We start from the raw sequence: 22,260 nt of genomic DNA on the forward strand, positions 1-22,260 counted from the left end.
GCACACGACCCCTATTCTCATTTAAAAAAATCATCGATTACGTCATCACGTCCAGATGGATGACGTCACTAGTATACCATATATGCCACAATATCATAACATAAAAATAAAAATCGACCTGTTTCGGGATTTTTCCTTAAAGTCGCCGGTTTACGAAATAACGAATTTATTCCTTTCATTTGCACCATACTGTCGGTGGAAAATAGTGTCGTGCACGCTTGATTAGCAATTAAAAAACAAAGGAGTTTTAAATATTGTATTGCAAATAACTCTTCGGAATTTCATCAATCGATGTTTAAAGAATATCTACCTACCTTGGCAACATTCAAATTTTCAGCTTTTCACATAGTTTTTGAGGGATAAAAATGGCCGATTTCGCAATTTTTCAATTTTTAATCGCTTTTATGTCAAAAACTATCATTTTTAGAGAAAAGTCACTAAAGACCTTTTCTCTTTGGAATGATCCAAAAATCCTAAAAAAAACTTTTTTCCGTGCAAAAAAAATAATTTTAGGAAAAAAACAAAAAAAAAACGTTTAAAAAATTTTTGACCCCCTTTTGGTCCTGGCAACATGCAAATTTGTTAAAAGGAGTCCTTTTTGAGTAAGATTGTGCAAAGAATCCGAATTAGAATATTTTTCCTAGCGGATGCGCAGTGGCTTTCTGGACTATATGAAACGAGTCCTTTGTACTCCAACACAGAGTATGGCATTAGTAAAAATAGAAAATAGAAAATAGACGGTTTCGTTTTGATTTAAATCTGTCGCCTGCCATCTACCGATAGCTGCTATTTCTAGGTCTACCTGTTGTCAAGGAGGCTATGCAAGAAGGCAAATTTACATCAAAACTTCCGTAGTTCTCGGTACAAAATAAAACTATTTATACCGTAGTAACGAAACCGTCTATTTTCTATTTTTTAATTCTGATTTTGCTTCCGGCACCTCTGAGTAGTTCGACTGATGTGAGCCCGAACCACTTCCGCAGATTTTGGAGCCACGAGTGTCTTCTTCTGCCTGGCCCTCGCTTACTGTCTATTTTCCACTGGACAATCAATTGCAGTATACTCTCTTTAGAGAGATCACTTTAGTTTATAAAATGTAAAATTTTATTTTACATGATAAAACAATTTATGTTGCACAACCAATTCCTCTTTTAAGTAAAAAGTACGACTTCCAATTCTCCTCTTCTCAAGATCACTTGTGTAGATCATCTCGCTTGTTTGTCTCGTGTGTATGAATGTGTGGAATGCCGTATTAGTGCGGTGCTAGTGGTGGTACTGGTATTTGCTGTCAGAAGTACCGCCCGCTGCACTCTTCCCGCACCACGCGGCGACTGTTTGTTTCTCAGAAATGCCAAACGCCACCAAGGAAGAACTCCAAAGGCTCTTTGGTTCAATATACTTCGATCGGATCGGTACATCGATAGCGCTTGGAGGTATTTATAAGTTAACGAAACTCAAACGATGACATAGGATAAAGAAAATGTTTGTTTATAGGTAGAAAAACTGGTAGAATTGTTTGAGATTGTTAAAAGAAGCATAATTAACAATTCAAATCTATAATATTAAATTTTTCAAAATTATTGTTTGAAAGAAATACACTTTAATTTTCGGTGTAGTCTCCCTGAACACCACCACACTCTTTCCGACAAGATTCCCTACAGGAAGAATCTCTAAGGGCTGCAAAATATGCTTCCACAGCCAGGGCCGCCGAGAGAGATGAGCGTGTGAAGCTAAGAGGCAGGGCCGCCGCTACCATGTGTGCAAAGTGTGCATCGCACACGGGCGGCCGATTATAGGGGTGGCCAAAAGCAGGCCACTGATGATAATATTTTTTTTAAAACGAAAATAAATTCAAAAAATTAAATAATAAACATCAGATAATTCTATGAACTCTAATATTCCACACAATCTTAACAAAAATGCCAGAAAATGTTATTTATTAGATATATGAACTGCCCTTTTGCAGCTGTAGTCATAAAGTAGTTCCGGGAATGCTTTTCAATTCAAAGTGGCTGGCGGTCTTCGGACGTTAAGATATTTTTATCTACGTGGTCCATATGCGATTTTACGCATAATTAACAATTAAAAAACAACGACCTACATTGAAGTTAGACCTGATCTCTCTTCAGAATATTGAAAATGAATGTTTAAACTTCAATTTAATTACTTGGCAACCTCAAAAATACTAATTTAGATATGCGTTTTTACTGATACTTTACTATAACTCGAAAACTATAAATTTTTACAAGATACCTTTCATATTTAGAATGACACAAAAAACCTAAAAAATATTTTTGGGAGCAAAAAGACTGTATTTGTTTAAAAAATTTGTTTCAACAATTTCTGCCCAAAAATTCCGCCTGGCACCCTTCATATTTCTTTAAAAGGGACATTTTTGAATAAGAATCCGCAAAGAAACCGAATCAGAAATTTTTTCAGACGGGAGCGGTCTCACCACATGGGCTAAAGTTGAAAAACTCAACCGCCGCGGTTCAAGTTAACATAGAAACAAATGCAACCGCTCAACATCATACACATGCAACCGCGACTTTTACGCGATTTACCTGCGTTTAAACTGCATTTGTACGAGGCCTTAGATAATATCTGTTAAATAGAATATCTAAATTTTACAAATTATTATTGTTATGTATCTCTTGCACATTTCTTTAAATACTAGTACCTATGTTGAAACGACTAAAGTGTTGGAAGGGGGCGGCAAATATTAAGTTGCACACGGGCGGCCAACACTTTTGCGGCGGCCCTGCTAAGAGGTGAAGAGCGGGCACCCGGCAAAATGTGAAGAGCGAAAAGATTGTTTAATTTTTATAGAAAAAAAATTCTCAATAATAAATAATAAGAAACATTTCAAATATAACTTTTATTAAATTTTGATTATATTTTTGTAATAATGAAAATATTTACAATACCAGTACTTTTCGAGTTTTTTTATTGGCAAAGATGTCTATAATTTTCGAAAAATCGCATGATTTTACCAAGTCATTCTCAATGCACAAAGTTGCTAGGCCAGTTAACCGATCCTTGTTTCATGGTAGATCTCATAGCATTTTTATGCGAAAAAGAAAACTAAAGGATCTTTTCCCTTTTGCGACTACCACCTGTAATGTGCAAAATATTCTTGACGCTATAATGACGTTAGGAAATAATGATTCCAATTGGGATGTTTAATTTTATTAAGTAAATCTATTGGAGAAAGTTGAGATTCACAAATATTCTCCTTGTATATCGCTCTATCGTCTTCTTTATAAAACTCGCGCAATACCTACATCATTTTTTTTAATATTCCTAATATCTTAATCTCAATCTTAATATTATCTTCATCTCAGAATGTCCATAAAATGTAAATAGCGAATGAATTTCAATTGCCGCATTAAATCTTCTGTTGTTGTTCTGTGGCATTTTTATGATTAACTATTTTTATGGGAAATAAGCCACAATTAAATTGAAAAAAATAATTTTATTAACGTTTCGACGCCCAAATCGGGTGTCGTCAAAATACAAAATGCTACTAAAATAAACAAAAATGTGTTAATTAAAAATTAAATCTTCTGGTTAAGTTGCTTATACAATCTATGACAATATTAAATATTTCACAGCGAAATATTGCGTCGGGCTCAAAATTATCAGTCGCCTCAATAGTTCGGAGAAATAAGGAAAAAAAATATCGTGTTGGTGACACATCCCCCTCCAGGCTGAAACCAAATTTTTCGAGTAATATGGTCATCTATAATAATAACCTATATGTTTCCTGCAGCCGATTTTGATGATATACATAATTATAAACAAATGAAGATCAAAAAACGGTAAATTTTCGCTTTTTTCGTCTCTTACTAAAAAATTGGGCATTTTAAACAAATTTGAGAGTAATAAGCTCATAAACCGTATAAAAAACTTCAATATGGCGTTCGCTGAATATGTCTATCCTTATTGGTTACTTAGAAAATTGCCAAATAAATAATAAATTTTGAGTTTTTATAAATATTCATAACTTATGTAAAAATTAACTTAGAACCTTCTTATTACATGCAATGCTGAGACTTATGGTGCTTAAATTACCCCCTAAGTTCCAAAGCAATTGGTCAAATAGTTTAAAAGTTATTTAATTTGTTTATCCAAAATTAATTTTTTTTGCAACACTGTAAGTCAGAAAATGATGAAGTTACAGTAATATTTTGGATAGTATATGAAAGAAGAAAATTTACAGTATAAATTTAATTAAAAAAAATGACAAAAAATAATTATAGATATTGCAAAATAATTTTGCAAAAACATGTGAATTAAAAAAATGGGGGGGCTAACTTTGTCCCTAAATGTCCTAGAACAGTTGTTTTTCTTTCTAAATGTGTATAAAAATTCAGTCTTTCTAAATATAAAAAAAATAATTTTTCTACGGGTAACGGTTAAAAAGTTATTCTAATTGTTTATAAGTAAGCAAAAAATAGACATGTTTTTGCAAAATAATTTTACACTGTTTAAAATTATTTTTTGTCATTTATTTTTAATTAAGGTAATAGTATAAATGTTCTTCTTTCATAAACTGTCCGAAGTATTATTGTAACCTCATAATTTTCTGACTAAAGTCAAGCGTCCACAGACCCGCATCGTACGCATCGTACGCAACGGATTTTAGTTTGACAATCGATAATGCGATCCGTACGATGCGGATCAGTGGACGCGGTTACATAAGTTTCTGTACAAGGCAAACTAAAATCCGTTGCGTACGATGCGTCCGATGCGTACGATGCGGGTCTGTGGACGCTTGCCTTTATAGTGTTGCAAAAAAAAATGAATTTGGGAAAAATAAATTAAATAACTTTTAAACTATTTGACCAATTGTTTTGAAATTTAAAATATAATTTAAGTACAAGAAGTCTCGGCATTCCGCGTAATAAGAAGATTCAAGTTAATTTTTACCTAAGTTACGAATATTTATAAAAACTCAATATTTATGATTTATTTTGCAATTTTCTAAGCAACCAATAAGGTTGGACATATTCAGCGAATGCCATATTGAAGTTTTTTATACGATTTATGAGTTTCTTACTCTCAAATTTGTTTAGAGTGCTTAAATTTTTGGTAATAGACGAAAAAAGCGATAATTTACCGTTTTTCGATCTTCATTTGTTTATAACTATGTATATCATCAAAATCGGCTGCAGGAAACATAAAGGTTATTAATATAGATGTCCATACTACTAAAAAAATTTGGTTTCGGCCTGGAGGGTGATGTGTCACGAGAAAAACCTTATTTCTCTGGACTACAATACTAAGCCCTATATTTCAAAATAGAGGTAAAGGTCATATTAAATATAGCTGAGTATTAACTAAACGCATGATGCACATAAAGTGAGGGAAAAAAACGGGAAAAATTACGTCTTTGGTCTGGTCGACTCCGGGCCCCTTACATTGCCGGGACCCGGTAAAATGTACCCCCCTCTCGGCGGGCCTGTCCACAGCTGTTATGATCTGATCATTGGGTTAAAAACGCTTTCCACGCATTAATTTTTTAGGTATTGAGATATTGAGACATGGAAGTCGCTAGGGGCCAAATCTGATGAGTACGGTGGACGCTTCAACAATTCGAACTTTAATTCATAGATTTCAGCCATCGTTAAAATGCTCATATGATAAGGTGCATTATCCTGATGAAAAAGATTTTTTTTCTTCTGCAAACTGGTTTTTTTTTTCACAAATTTTTTCCTTCAGCTTGTCTAAGAGATTACAATATGTAATATCAAAAATTTATTTTTTTATCAGTTTGCAAGTACATAATCTACAAGCAAAATTCCTCTCGCATCCCAAAAACCTTATGCTAACACCTTCTGGGCTGATTTCTGGACACGAACTCGATTCGAAATAGAAAATATTTGTTTATAGGCAGAAAAATAGGTAGAATTAGTATGATAGAATTGATTCAAAAAATGACATAACCCAGACATCCAAAGTGAAAGGTATCCTCCAACACCAAATTGTTCTATATAGTCCATATAATGTTCAGAAAAAAGTCACACCTTTTTGAGCGTCGGGTTTGGGGGGAGAGGGGAGAGAAGTCGGTAAATTCGTAGTGTTTTACGTTTTTCGTCAATATTTCTAAAACTATGAGGTTTAGCATCAACAAGCTTCTATACAAAAATGTTCTACATTAAATTTGAAATAAAAAAGGCCCTATACATAATCCTTCTAAAATGAACGGTTCCAAAATTACGGAGGTAGTATAGTATAATTGGTCCAAAAAAGGCCTAACCCAGACATCCACAGTAAAAGTTTTCCTCCAACACCAAATTGTTCTATATGGTCCACATATTGTTCAGAAAAAAGTCACACCATTTTGAGCGTCCGGTTTGGGGGGGAGATGGGGGAGAAGTCGGTAAATTAGTAGTTTCTTTACGTTTTTCGTCAATATTTCTAAAACTATGTTTAAGCGTAAACAATGTTCTATACAAAAACGTTCTACATACCTACAATTTAAAACAAAAATGGTTCTATCCATAATTGTTATAAAATCAACGGTTCCAGAGTTACGTAGGGTGAAATGTGGCGGTTTTCGATACTTTTTATATTTTTTGGGCAATTGGTGATGATTTTGGGTGGTGAGGTTGACGTTTATTCAATGGCTTATCGCTAACATACCATCGGCCACTGAAATAGCAAATCCTGTTAAAGAAAATTTCTTTAAATCAGTAAAAATATTATAAATTGCTCAAAAAACATAAACAGTATCGAAAACCTCCACTTTTCACCCTCCGTAACTCGGGAATCGTTGATTTTATAACAATTATGTATAGGACCTTTTTTGTTTTAAATTTGATGTAGAACATTTTTGTATAGAACATTGTTTACGCTAAAGCATATTTTTAGAAATATTGACGAAAAACATAAAAAACTACTAATTTACCGATTTTTCCCCCATCCCCAAACCGGACGCTCAAAATGGTGTAACTTTTTACTGAACAATATCTGGACCATATAGAACAATTTGGTGTTGGAGGAAAACTTTTACTTTTAATGTATGGGTTAGGCCTTTTTTGGACCAATTATACTATACTACCTCCCTAACTTTGGAACCGTTCATTTTAGAAGGATTATGCATAGGGACTTTTTTGTTTCAAATTTAATGTAGAACATTTTTGTATAGAAGGTTGTTCATGCTAAATCGCATAGTTTTAGAAATATTGACGAAAAACTTAAAAAACTACGAATTTACCGATTTCTCCCCCCTCTCCCGACCAAACCCGACGCTCAAAATGGTGTGACTTTTTTCTGAACATTATGTGGACCATATAGAACAATTTGGTGTTGGAGGATAACTTTCACTTTGGATGTCTGGGTTTGGATCTAGTTATACCATACTAAATTGTTAAAGATTATTAAAAAGAAAATAATTAATAGTTCAAAATTAATGCCTTTATTTCTTCTATCTTGACGGCTGCCACTATGTTTCTTTCTGTTAAATTAAGAAGAAAAATACTAAAAAATGTTAATTTTAGTATCCATTGTGTTAGCACAATGAGCTAATTCTGACCAATTAATTTATTTTCCAGAAAACTAAAAGATCTATCAAATTAAATATACCAGTTTATATTAGTGGAATATTTTGATGAAAGTTTTTACAAAAATACAGACAATACGACTAATGACTAACAAACAAAAATTGATAACCTTTCTAAGCAGAACTATTTCTTAAAATACGTAGTCCAGTCAATAATTTTGCAAAAGTTTCATTGAATTAAACTGAGGAAGAGAAAATTTGTTGCATTTATGCACTTGTTATTAAATATTCAATTAACGTAAATAAATATCGTATTAAAAATATCAAACATTGATATACAGCTATTATCATAAGTAAATTTAATGAAAAATTCGTCTTGGTAAAAGGTTTATTAATTTAAAAAGTTCCTAAAAGGGCTACATATATAAAAACAAAACGGTTTCGCTCTATAACAAAAGCATCATCAGTGTTACAAGAACATGGTGAGTTATGGTGAGCCAAAAATACTAAGGTTAAAACCTTTTAAAAATAGACTAAATGTCTTATAAAAGTGTATACATAATTAAATCAAAGGGATGGATATATTTCCTACGAATATGGCCTTAGGGCAACATATGACTCCCACACGTGGTACATGGGTTGCTATCATAACACATGAGAACTGTCATATTGAACTAAATATCTACTAAGTCCCATCTTTAATGGAATAACTGTGTTGGAAAATAAAAAAAATGTGCTATTAATTTTAAACTATCCAAAAAAATATTACTGTGTAGTTTGGGTTGAATCGGAAAATTTTGACAAGATGTAACGTATCGTAATTTTGATTACATTTTTTTGTTTCAGAAATCTTGCATTTGGCGTTGGTATCCAGAACTTTCCTGAAGGATTAGCCGTAAGTTTACCGCTGCAGGCAGCTGGTTTTTCAACATGGAGAAGTTTATGGTGAGTTATATATTTTTTTAAAACATTAATGAAAGAAGGGGGTGGAATTAGAGGAGAATTACTGCGTTAATCAGAAAATTGTCATGTTAAAACAGAACTAGCAAATAGAAATTATGAAAGTGGTGAAATGGTTGCAGGTGTGAGTCCATGATGTATATGACAAAATGGGTCAATACTCACAATATTTATTGTTGTTGAAAAATTACAGATAACCAGTGGTAGACTCTAAATCAGATGGACCAATGACATGAAACGAAGAGCTGGTCACGAATGGAAGGCAAAAACAATCAAGCAAAAGGAATAGGCATACCTCAGGAAGGCTTATATTCCACGATGCAAAGAAGTGATACTGATAAATTAAACTGGTAAACTAATTAAGAAATCTGGCAATGAATCTGAACTCTTTAGGACGTTTTCCTATATTTTTCATATTCTACGAATTCAATTTTTATTATTTTCTTATTGTCTTAAGGAACAAATATCTTACTTACTTACTCAAGCCGTCCTCTTGTACCTTACGGTGTTGAGGTATTACGGTGTCGAGGTAGGAACAAATATCTATTCTTTTTTATTTGGTGCAGGTATGGCCAACTCAGTGGCATGGTGGAGCCCATCTTTGGTGTTTTTGGAGCGTTTGCTGTAAGCTTCGCTGAACCTGTTCTTCCATACGCTCTTGCTTTTGCTGCTGGTGCTATGATTTACGTAGTAGTAGACGACATCATTCCCGAGGCCAATACTGAGTAAGTAAATACTGATAGTTATAAAATGCATTGAAAACTATTGACAATGACAATGGAATTTACAAAATGATTTATTTTTGATACATTTTGATTCCCTTCTGAATTCTTTAGATTTTGAGTCTAGAATCCACATATGTTTTTACCTGTCTCTTCCTCCTCGTTTTTTTACCTACAGCAAGACCCAACTTCTCTGGTACTAGCTTTTGAGACCTTTGTACCAAGCCCTGTCCTTTCATTAAACTGCACCAAGAGGCCTTGTGCTCTAAAAAAGACAAATTTTCTTATGAGAGTCTAAAGACTTCTCATGCCTACAAAGATCAGACTTCTTGGTTTAATACGTATATATACAGGGTGAGTCAAATAAAGGGCCTATTAGAAATATCTCGAGAACTAAAGGCAACAGAATCATGAAAATTGGAATAAAGGGGTTTTGAAGGATGATCTATTAAACGAAAATATTTTCATCTCTTTGCAACTTCCGGTTATACCGGAAGTTGCTTATAACTACGTTTTTTTAAATGGGACACCCTGTATATTTTTACATTTTTGGATTCTCTTCGATGTCTTCTTTTTAAAAATATGAGGTTTTCTAATATTATACAGGGTATTTTAAAAGATAATTACGTTTTTTTATCAATTTTGTAGCAATATTCACACCCTGGAGAATTGTAGTAGTTTGACATCTAAAACTCTACTTACGTTCAAATGATTTTTATTATATTCTACTATTGTTAAAAATCATTAGTATAGCTAAATTTTTAATTTTAGTATACAGGATTGGTCGAAACTCGGAATGAGTATTTTCTGAGTTTTCTTAAATGGAACACCCTGTATTTTAGTATTGTAATGAAATGATATTTTATGGTACTTTTTTATTTCTTAAGCATTCCCTATACCTAACTGCTTTAATTTGTGCTTAATTGTTAATCGCACCAACAATGTTAACTACGTAGGTATTTTGATAGCTAATCCATTATTGGTAATTTTAAGGATCAGTCTGGATTAATATGTATTTATTTCTGAAAAATTATTTGGGATTGAGTAGTTTCACGGCCAACCTAATAAAATATTACGTATTTTTTGCTGCAATTAATGTTTAGTTTGAATCACCAATAACTCACAAATTAAAGCAGTTAGGTATAGGGAATGCTTAAGAAATAAGAAAGTACTATAAAATATCATTTCATTACAATACTAAAATACAGGGTGTTCGATTTAAGAAAACTCAGAAAATACTCATTCCGAGTTTCGACCAACCCTGTGTACTAAAATTAAAAATTTAGTTATACTAATGATTCTTAACAATAGTAGACTATATTAAAAATCATTTGAACGGAAGTAGAGTTTTAGATGTCAAACTACTACAATTCTACAGGGTGTGAATTTTGATAAGAAATTAATAAAAAAATCGTAATTATCTTTTAAAATACCCTGTATAATATTACAAAACCTCATATTTTATGAAAGAAGACATCGAAGAGAATCCAAAAATGTAAAAATATACAGGGTGTCCCATTTAAAAAAACGAAGTTATAAGCAACTTCCGGTATAACCGGAAGTTGCAAAGAGATGAAAATATTTTCATTTAATAGATCATCCTTCAAAACCCCTTTATTCCAATTTTCATGATTCTGTTGCCTTTAGTTCTCGAGATATTTGTAATAGGCCAGTTATCTGCCTCACCCTATATACACCGTTCTTCGGCGTCAACGCCCTTCGGTAGGGATCTATAGAGGAGTATCACCAAGCCGCAAGCCCTTATCCCTTGCCGTACCGCTCCTCCATAGGCCGATCAGACACTAGTTTATTCCAGACCAAGTCGTAGACTCTATTACGGCGTTGGTCTTTTATAAATTTCATGACCTAGCTGAGGCTCGAACCAGCGATCGCAAATCGCAAATCCACTAAACTTGTCGATCGACTGCGCCTCAGCTAACTAGACCGTCTAGACCGACAGTTTAATATGTAATATGCATAATTGTCTTCCATCTATAAAATTTAGTCTCCTAATCCATTCTAAGGTGTTTCTTCTGCCTGCATGAATCTGCCTTTGATTTGTTGGTGGCGGCGTATATTTCTTTTCAACCAATTACAAAAACCTTAAAAGTTGTTAATCGAGTTGCCAGTGCAGCCTGTTTATTTTACCTTGGACTTCTTTTAACCAGGAGTCTTACATATGGGCCTCGTTTATCGAAGGTTCGCTTGGAGTTCAGAATTGGCCAGTGCTTCACCCTGCAGTAATTTTTTATCTTTTTTAATGTGAATCATACGGAAAACTCCTAGAGCAAACCGAGCAGGTTGGGAGGCCACGAGGTGGCATCTCCTTAAAAAGATAGAGCGAAATTTTTTAGCTTGAACAGACAATGAATGCCTAAACCCTGGAGAGAAGAAAAAGAAATAGAGAAATACAGGCTTATATTTATATCATTTTAAATTTTCCACTTCTGGTCTCTGAAAGGTAGACCGGCACCGATTTCGATTTAGGTACTTATTTAAGCTCCTTCTTTTTGAGATGTTGCGCGGCTTTGTTGCTCACATATACATGTCATATTTCTCATCACTACCTCAGCTGAACCCCTTAGTATATTTTGGTTCTCTGTAAGCTTCCTTTCTTCCGATCATCAGCTGGTGACGCAATAAACCGTTTGTAGAGGTTCTTTTTCGACAGGATAGAAGACTTGCTGATTTATAGATTCCATTTCAACTTTTTGTCTTATGATGCGTACAGTTGTAAAGTTTTTGTAACCTTGGAGTAGGTTTTGAAGTTTTGCAACTCCAAAATTGGAGTATCGTCGAACAAACCCCTTTCAGCTTACAAAACATGAATAGAATGTAATACCCGATTTTTATTAAATAAGTACATATATTTAATTGCAGAGGAAATGGTAAACTAGCCACATGGGGAGCAGTAATAGGATTTTTGGTGATGATGGCTTTAGATGTAGGACTTGGATAACAAACAGACCATTCTTTAGCTGTAAATATGACTCTAGATCAATTTTTGGATTTTATTTGACGTTATTTTATTAGGGAAAATTATATAAAATTATACAATTTTAGATGTATACCCAGTATACTATAGTTATCTATTTTCGTAGGCAGTTAAAGGGCTTAGTAAGTACTAGTTGATTTTCTATTTTTACATAAGTATTAGTGTTAAAGTGTATATTATACTATTTAAATCAACAGAATGGAGATTTGACGTTTTTTATGTACTATTTTCTAAAAAATCGGAAGTTGAATTTAGTAGAGAAAAACTTAAGAAAAACTGAGAACACTGTTATACCTAATTCATACGATGAGCAACACATTAGATTTATAATTCTTTAGGTTGTATAAGGCTCAATATCTTTCATAATTTCTGCTCTTTTGTATTATCTTCCTCTGTGTTTTGTGCGAATAGTTGTCCTGTATTTCGAATCCATTCGAGATTTCTTTTTAATAGCGTTGCTTATTTCTTAACCTTTTTGAATCCTAAGACTAATTTATATATTCCTAACTCTGTTGGTCCAAAAGATATTTTTAAAATGCCTCAATATAATATTGAAAAAAAAAATTCACTATCCTCAAATTAGAATAATTCTGTCGTAATTATTGTCTACGTCCTGATTTATTTTCTGGCCATTCTGTAGTACCTCAGTGACCCTATTTATTAAAAGAGTTGTAGATTTTTTAGTAGATATATGACGAACAATAGATAATAAAATCTTAATTTCTTCATTCTTTTGATTTAAAATTAGGTCGAGAGCCAGCAACTTAAGCTTTAGGGTATAAGAGTACCATAGGTACTGGAATATCATAGATCTGGACCCCGCGTACCAAAAAAAGTTGATTAATAGCAAGCTGAAAAGTTGTTAATAACTTAACGGTGTCTAGTCGGATAAACTTTGATGTAAGGGAACACTGGAACAGGGGAAGTTTTAATTGTGGAACAGGTTAAAAATTTGGAACGTCAGACTACGAAAACGTCCCATGTATTTTGTCAGACAGAACTTACAATTGATTTGTTACCCTTTCATTAAACTCTCATGCAAAAATCTGACTGCTATTTATCACCTGTCATAATTTCTGTCATTTGACTTGTTCTACGTGTCGGACTTATTAAAATGCCCAGTTGGTGATACATACCAGTCTGATTTTTGCATGAGAGTTTAATGAAAGGGTAACAAATCAATTGGAAGTTCTGTCCGACAAAATACCTTGGACGTTTTCGTAACCTGAGGTTCCAAATTTTTAACCTGTTCCACAATTAAAACTCCCCTGTTCCAGTGTTCCCATACATCAAAGTTTGTCCAACGAGACGCCGTTAAGCTATTAACAAATTTTCAGCTTGCTGTTAATCAACTTTTTTTTGGTACACTTTGCGTCATATAAAACTGGTACACTTTTTTTTCGCAATGTAAACCTGTGTTCAGACTGACAATTATTGTCAGTGAATCACTTCGTTGTTGCCATCACAGATAACGGAATTGCACTAAATCTAAATACAAAAAAATTACGTTTAAAATGTATATTTCGAATTGTAATACATATATTTAAATTCCACACTTGTTCACTGTAAAAGTTATTCATTTTGTATTAATTTCAAATTAAATTTTTAATTATTCTACACAACTTAATGCAGTTTTGTCCTACAATTTACGAGAAACCAATCACACCTCTCGATTTGACATTAAACATAATAATTTAAAGTCATGTCAAGATTATTTATTATCTATCATTATTTTTGAATTGAAATATTTTCATAAATTATAATAAAACACGAATCAATGTATGGATACTTAATTGAGATGACGGAAAATTACAATTGTTTTAGTTTTTAGTATATTAAAAAATGCAGTCTGTCGCACAGACCCGTTTTTACCTAGTTTGATATAATATTTTCGTTGAACTGGCAACGTTGCCCTAGAAACCAGAATGACACTTGTGACAAGATCAACTTACACAACTTAAAAAACACGATTTTCAATTATAAGAGTTGTACCAGTTTTTTTGACGCGAAGTATACGTAGGACCAGGCCTATCAGTTCTGCGTTTTACTTATTCAACAAAAAAGACGATCCTAAAATACTGTTTTACACGCCACATCATTTTTTGTACAATATTGACAATACGTCAAACTGTACTGACTCATGTCAGATTTAACGTTTCTGTAGTGTTGCCATATCGTAAATCTTAAGTAGCTACTCCAGTAACATTTTTGTGTTCCAAGAGATTCGGTGGCAAACAGATCCTTAGTTATATTATTTTAGTAGTTAGTTATTGCAGTTTTTGTGTTAATAAGAACTTTTTAAAAAGTTCACTTCATATTCTACACATTTTTTTATAACCGACCATAGCTTTTTCCATGATGATTGGATTAATTCAGGTTAAACAGGGTTCCAGTAGATCCAAAGAAATGAAGATCTATAAATGTTTTAAATAATTTATATTTCAAATCTGTTAAGCCACCTGTTCCTCTGTATATCAAAAAATGTAATTTTGTTAACAAAATTTCAATGTCGGACTAGTAGTTTCCAAAACAGTCTGAGCGATAAAAAAGACTAGAACTTGTGATTCCATCTAGTACTTATTTTTGTACAAGGTACATTCCATGTAGTAGTAATCCCCAAAATGGAATGATGTGATATAACTGTAATGAACGTTTCGGCACAGTTGAACTGCAAATGTTGAATATGTTAATAAATCTGTCACGTAAAAAGTTCAGTTTATTATAGAGAGTTGTATTTGTTTTAAGAGTCACTATTTAGGTTTTTACAAAAACTAAAAAAACTCTAGGTTTTTGTTACATTAGAAATACATTTCCCATAATTTACTATTAACTGCCTTATTTATCGATATTCCTAAAAATCTCAAAAATCTCCGGAAAGGATGAAATAAGAAATAACTAACCAAGAAATGTTCTGTCTGCAGCTCAACAAAAACACTTAAAACGAACAAAATTGGAGTTGAAAAAATTAAAAGGAATCTTAAAGCGAATGAATGATATAGATAAATTTTGTAAAAAAACTTGTGATTTCTCTTGAACTTAAAACTTCTGATTTCTTCTCATCTTTCCTTTTTGTTTTTTTTTTTTACAACACCAAATTCAAAATACTTTTTGGTTCACGAAAGTGAATTTCACTGATTTTTTTTATTAATAGTGTTATATGTTTGTGAAAACATAGATAGTGACCGTCGTACACTTTTTTGTATTTTATTGTGTCCTAAGATTACAACAATAATTATTTTTTGTAGTACATTCAACCAACCTTTTTGAAGATTATTTTGTCTTTGCCAAATCCATATAAAACTGAACAGAATGAACTACAATTTTAATTTAAAATCCTGTCTTGAACATTTTCTATTAACGTTTCTTTATAAAAGTAAATTTATTTATTTTGGAAATAAGAGAAGCCTTTGAGTCCATACAAAGAGAAGAGACGATCTGAAGACAACATGGAGATACAGTCCTTGGCCATATTATTATGACCACCTATGAATTTTTACAAAAATCAACTATTCCACTAAGTACGTTTTGTTTAAAATAATGTTTTTAAATTTAATTTTGTTATGCAATATTAATGTTGTTTATTAATTATAATATATTTAATAATAAAAAGCAATAAAATATTTGAAAATATTACATATTTATATTTTTTTAATATTTTGTTAAACTTCTGACCTTAATCAGATGGAAAATATTTGGGAGCTTTTAAAACGAGAAATTTCCGATGAAAAGGTCACCAACGAAATTGTTTTGATCAAAGAACTAATATATCGTTGAAATCACAATGACAAATTGAAGCAAAAAAAATTTAACTGCATTCAAAGTATGCCAAGACGGGTACTAGCGGTAATCAAAGTTAGAGGGGGCTCAGCAAAGTATAAAAAAATACAAATATGTGATATTTTCAAATGATTTATTACTGTTTATTATTAAGTGTATTATATTTAATAATAAACACCAATTAAACATTCAAAAATATCACATATTTTTATTTGTTCAATATTTTGCTCGGCCCCCTTTAACTTTCATTACCGCTAGCAGTGGCGGCTCGTGGTAATTTAAGGAGGGTGTTCAATTAAAGAATGTAATTATACAAACGGTGAATAAGCGCCGCAGGCGAAAAATTTTTGGGGCCTCGACAAAAGATGTTCTGTAAAATGAAATCTATCTTTGACCCGATTAGTTTGGATGTCACACACTTTTTTTGTTTTGTGCAGAATATGATACCTACTGAATGATGACGCTTCTTCGGTGGTGAAGGTGCAGGCAGAAGTTACGAATATTGAAATGGCTTTGTCAAAACTGTTTAAAAATCCGTTTATTTTAACGGCATCCAAAGACCGAGATTGAAATTACAGTTTTATTCTTTGAAAACACTAAACATGGAAAACAAAATAAAGAATGTAGTTTATCACACCCATATAATCACAAAGTTTTTCTATATTGTTCAACTTTAAAACAATGTTTAAACTTTTTGTTTCTTATTGCACATTCTTGTACCAAGTTTATCTCCGGCCAAGTTAGTCCATTCTTTTTATAAGAAGTCGATTTTTAAAACTATTTGCATTTTCTTTTATAAACGTCACTGAATAAGGCTCCATCCTAAAAAACTACCTACCAATATTGTATTTAATAAAATCCCACAACAGAAAATGCCAAACTGTGAATCGAAACGCTTTGCCCCGGTCTCTGTGTGCAGTGCACAAATGGTCAATGTTTTAAGATAGGAGAATCCCTGGTTCACGGATTTAAGAGCTCTCGTTCTTCTATAGGGTTACTGTATAGTGGCTGGGTTCAATTTGAATTCTGCACTTACCACGTGCATCTAGCGTAGCGGTGTTGTGCAAATAAATTATGTGATTAATAAATACAGTTAGTTATATTTTAATGATACTATGATATTTATGAGATTTAAGAAAAAATATTTTAATGACATTTATGAGATTTTTAAAAATATGTATTTTAATGAAATTTGATTGGGTGTTCACTGCACAAGTGAACCAATGGAGAAACCGCCCCTGACCGCTAGTACCCGTCTTGGCATACTTTGAATGCAGTTAATTTTTTTTTGCTTTAATTTGTCATTGTGGTTTTAACGATATATTAGTCCTTTAATCAAAACAATTTCGTTAGTGACCTTTTCATCGGAAATTTCTCGTTTTAAAAGCTCCCAAATATTTTCCATCTCATTAAGGTCAGAAGTTGAACAAAATATTAAAAAAATATAAATATGTAAAATTTTCAAATATTTTATTGCTGTTTATTATTAAATAATAATATATTATAGTTAATGCATAACATTAACATTTCATATCTATCTAATCAGCCCTAAACGTCCATCCTTGGATATAGGCCTCCTCTTCCTTCTTCCATGCCTCTCTATCTTGGGCAATTTGCATCCATTTTGACTTAGTGTGTTTCTTCAGGTCATCTGACCATCGCATCTGTGGCCTTCCTATTTTTCGTTTGTGGTTCCATGGTCTCCAGTGTATAATCATCTTAGTCCATCTTTCATCCTTCTGCCGTAGGGTGTGTCCGGCGAACTTCCATTTAAGCTTTGCTACTTGGGTAGAGACGTCCTTCACTTTTGTTTTGTTACTGATCCATTCGTTTCTTTTCCTGTCTGATAATTTAATGTTCAGCATTTGTCTTTCCATGGCTCTTTCTGTCTTTGCTATTTTTTCCATATTCTCTTTTGTAAACGTCCATTTCTGAGAGCCATATATTAAAACAGGGAGTATACATTGATTGAAGACTTTTGTTTTTAGGTACTGCGGGTATTTTCTGTTTTTTATAATATAAGACAGTTTTCCGAATTATGCCCAGGCCAATCTTATTCTTCTCTTTATTTCTTCGGTCTGATTTTCTTTATTTAATCTAGTGATTTGTTCTAGATATGTATACTCTTTTACTTGTTCTATTCTTGTTTGTGCCACTGTAATTACTAGTTCTTCTTGTTGATTGGTCATGGTTTTTGTTTTACTGTAATTCATCTTCAGTCCTATCTTTGTCGATTCTCTATCTAGTTCTTCCATCATTCTTTGTGCTTCTTTCTGCTATTAATACAATATCATCAGCATATCGTAAGTGATTCAGATATTGCCCGTTTATGTTTATACCCAAACCATCCCAGTGCAGTTGTTTGAACACATCTTCTAGCGCTTGGTTGAACAGCTTGGGCGAGATGGTATCTCCTTTTCTTACTCCTCGGTTTATTTTAATAGGCTCCGTTTGTTTCATTAGCTTAATAGTTGTTGTTGCCTTATTATATATATTTGTAATAACATTTCATAACAAAATTAAATTTAAAAATCATATTTTAAACAAAACGTACCTAGTTGAATAGTTGATTTTTGTAAAAAATCATAGGTGGTCATAATAATATGGCCAGGGACTGTAGGTCTCAGCCCCCTGCCCTTCAATATAATATTAGATGAGAAAAAACCAGTGATAAATCAGATATATTCCAAACTTTTATGGGATACAGAAATCTACAACCATGAAAATGGAGTGTGTCTGATACGCTGACTATAAATTTCATACTGATGGCAAATACTATCTTGTGCTAATCTTCTCTATCTTGTGCTAATCGTATAAATTTGTTAGCCTTCCTGATTTCGAGCCGTTGGCGTAAGTTACGCAGTCAAGAGAACTTCTTTCGTCCGATGCCTCGTTTTCCTTCCATCTTTTCTTTAACGATCAACTGCAGAAAACCATACTTATCGCTTCTAAAGATATGGTCAAACTAAGTATCTTTTCTGTAAATAAGGAAAAAATAAATATTTTAATTACATATTTAGTTATCAGAAAAAACCAACCTGCCGGACTATAGCTTAAAGCAGAACTACCAAAACCTACAAATCTGACCTATTCCACTAAGGCACTAAATCTTTTACTTAACCTATACATGAGTATAGTAAAAAACAACAATTGCTGCAATTGTAACTTACGCCCTTGAAAATAGACGATTCGTGCGTTTGACAAGTCAAACACAGTTTATACAAACATTATACAACAGTTTATAAAATTATATTTTTTATCCCATAAATAAAAATTTTATTATAGCTCCAATATTTAAACCACAAAAAGGAACGCAGTCATTTATTGAGTCGTTAATTTGTCATTTATATTATAATTAATTAAAAAATATGAACAATAATTCAAGAAGGTTGTAGTTGGAGTTGAAAAAACCTATAAAAATCCGTACTAAATATTTTATGTTTAAATAATATTAGTTAACAAGATTTTGATGTTAATAAGAGCATAAATACAGGGTGTGATAAAAAGGTAAGTCATAATTTAAATCACATATTCTGGGATCAAAAATAGTTCGAATGAACTTAACTTTCTTTTTCTTAGTACGAATGTGCACATAAAAAAAGTTACAGCCGTTTGAATTTACAAAATGGACATGTGGCTTTCTTATGGTAGGAACGTCTTTAAAAAAAATAACAGTGACATTTGTGCACTCCAAAAAAATTTTATAGGGGTAACAGTTTTTGATATTATTGAAAAAAATCGATTTTTATTTGGTAACTTTAAAGAGCTGTAACTTTTTTATGTGCACATTTGTTAGGTTAGGTTCAGTCGAACTATTTTTGCTCCCAAAATATGATGTGATTGAATTTATGACCTACCTTTTTGTTACACCGTTAGAATTGTCGTAACCCACTGCTTTTGAGCTGTAAAAATGTAATGTAGATTATAGAGTAGTCACACCTAATACTTAAATCCCACTTACTGCTGTGATAGTAGACTTATTTGTAAGTTTATAAAACTTTTATGCATACTTTTTGTTGTTTTTATTTTCCCTATTTGATACCCGCCACTGACGAACATGACATAGAAAGGATAATTATTAACGGATGAAGAATATGAAAAGTAAGTCAGTAAGTACCGATTGAATATACAGATTATAATAAAATCGTAGGTCCTAAAACTACATATTGCCAAAATGGTCTATATAGAATCTATAGAATATAGATTAGACCAGGAAGGGTCTGTCTTTAGGTGGATGTGAGAGGTGGCATTCGGATTTTTGCGGATAAAGTTAGGTGATAACTTCGTTAATAATAATTGACTTATGCTCCTTCTCAAATATGCCCGGAACATTAATAAAAAAAATAAAATATTTAAAAATTTCAAAAAATTTCGTTTTTTTTCTATTTTCTTTGCTTATAACTTTAAAACGATTCATTTTGGAACGAAGTCGTATGGGAATAAAACAAAGATAAGTAAATTTTCTATCAGATACGATTGGTTAAAAATGTCTCAAAGATTTTAAAAAATTTGAACTTTTTTAAAAACATATAGATTACAAATTTATTATGCAAAATCTATTACGTCGATTTTAATGAAATTTGGTAGACCGTTTAAGTAAGTTATAAGAATTTTTTAAGCGAATTACTAGGGTTCTAAGTGCCACCAAAGTGGTTAAGAAACATTGAATAACAACAGGCGTATTTTGCCCCCTTATTTTGTATTTATTGCTATATTGCAGAAAAGGTAATACCTTAAGACATTTTTGACCAGTCGTATATCATACAAAATTCAATTATCTTTATTTTATTTCTCTACGACTTTGTTCCAAAACGAATCGTTATAAAGTTATAAGCAAAGAAAGCAGAAAATAATCGATGTTTTTCGAAATTTTTACATATTTTAATTTTTTTATTAATGTTCCGGGCATATTTGAGAAGGAGCATAAATCAATTATTATTATTGAAGGTGTCACCTAACTTTATCTGCAAAAGTCCGAATGCCACCTCTCACATCCAAAAATAGACGTTTTTTTATAGATTAGTCGTGGTCTAGATCACTATGAGTCGAAATCAACTTACAAGGGTCCACGACAAAAAGAAAAGAAATTGCGGGTCTTTAAAATGTGAAAAGGGATCTGCGTAAAGTAACCATTAAAATTCATATTATGTTCATTCATACAGCATATTTTTATAGGAATAGTATTTATACTGCGAGGCATAAGTTAGGGATATAGAAAATTTATGCTTATTTTCATGGTTGATTTTTTCGTGAACGGATTAACGGATTCCGCTAATTTTTTTTTATTATTTTAGATATTTCTTTAGTATTGACACGGTTGTGCAAATATTTACTCAAACTTCTTTTTTGTACTTATACCGGGTGGAAGAAAAGAAACGTTGGTCTTATGTTAAGTTTGAAACACTCTGTAGGGAGGACGAGGTACAAATCTGAGTATACATCGGAATCGTATTGTAGTCTTATGTTTTGTGAACTTTTGTTTTTTTAATATGCCTGATATCTTTAGAAACAAAGAAAATAGACAGTTTTTCAGTTTAGCATGTGTTTTAACCGAAACAAAAGTTTGAGATACCCTGTAGGGAGAAAAAGATAAAACGGTGGTTATGCGTCGGTACTATGTTGTAGTCTCATATTTTGTGAACCTTTTATTTTAAATTTCTCTGATATCTTTGGTAACAAAGAAACTAGACGGTTTTACTCTTTAATATGTGTTTTAACTGACGACTGCGATACGTGAGGAGGCCATGTCTTATCATACAACTAAGATGAAATTATTTCCTATATATAGCGCGAAAGGAAAAGAGTGTTCAAAGAAAAAAATATGTGTAATGTACCTCTCGCTATTTAAATAGCCTCCACGTAGACACCAAATCCGTATTAAAAATAAAATAAAAATTCCATTTTTATTCAGTTGTAATGCGAAGGCAAAACAATCTTATTTTTCACTTAGGATACGGAGCGCAGTCCAGCACTCTGAATCGACGATTTTCGACTCTTGTTGGAGTCTCATCGGAGAGAACGTAGGCCTGCTTCTCCATACTTCAAGTGATCAACATCGAGAGTTTATCCCCCACACCGCAACTGACGTGAATGGACTAGGTGACTAGCGTCATCTGGTAATTGAAAGATGAAGTAGTTTTCAATCTTAATAGCAATATTAATAATATTTTAAAATAAACTGCGCGTCATAGAAAACGGGCACCCTAAAAAATGGGTAATTTTTGAGGTTGCGTATCTCCTAAACCTGATTTAAGTGATTTTTTGAATATGTTATAGTCTTGTTGTTTGTCAATATACCT

General features: G+C 32.3%; 1 protein-coding gene across 2 annotated transcripts in view; it reads left to right on the forward strand.

Moving 5' to 3' along the window:
- The window catches only part of LOC114329522 (zinc transporter ZIP11), a 235,547-nt gene extending 215,577 nt beyond the window's left edge, over nt 1–19,970 (forward strand). For both annotated transcript variants that reach the window (XM_028278664.2, XM_050656448.1), the window contains exons 5-7: nt 8,354–8,452; nt 9,034–9,192; nt 12,070–19,970. In XM_028278664.2, the coding sequence (XP_028134465.1) occupies nt 8,354–8,452; nt 9,034–9,192; nt 12,070–12,148 (337 nt within the window). In that variant the 3' untranslated portion in view covers nt 12,149–19,970. The remainder of the gene's footprint in view (nt 1–8,353; nt 8,453–9,033; nt 9,193–12,069) is intronic.
- The last annotated feature ends 2,290 nt before the right edge of the window (nt 19,971–22,260 follow it).

The sequence above is a fragment of the Diabrotica virgifera genome, chromosome 7 (assembly GCF_917563875.1).
Source record: "Diabrotica virgifera virgifera chromosome 7, PGI_DIABVI_V3a".
Classification (NCBI taxonomy): Eukaryota; Metazoa; Arthropoda; class Insecta; order Coleoptera; family Chrysomelidae; genus Diabrotica; species Diabrotica virgifera.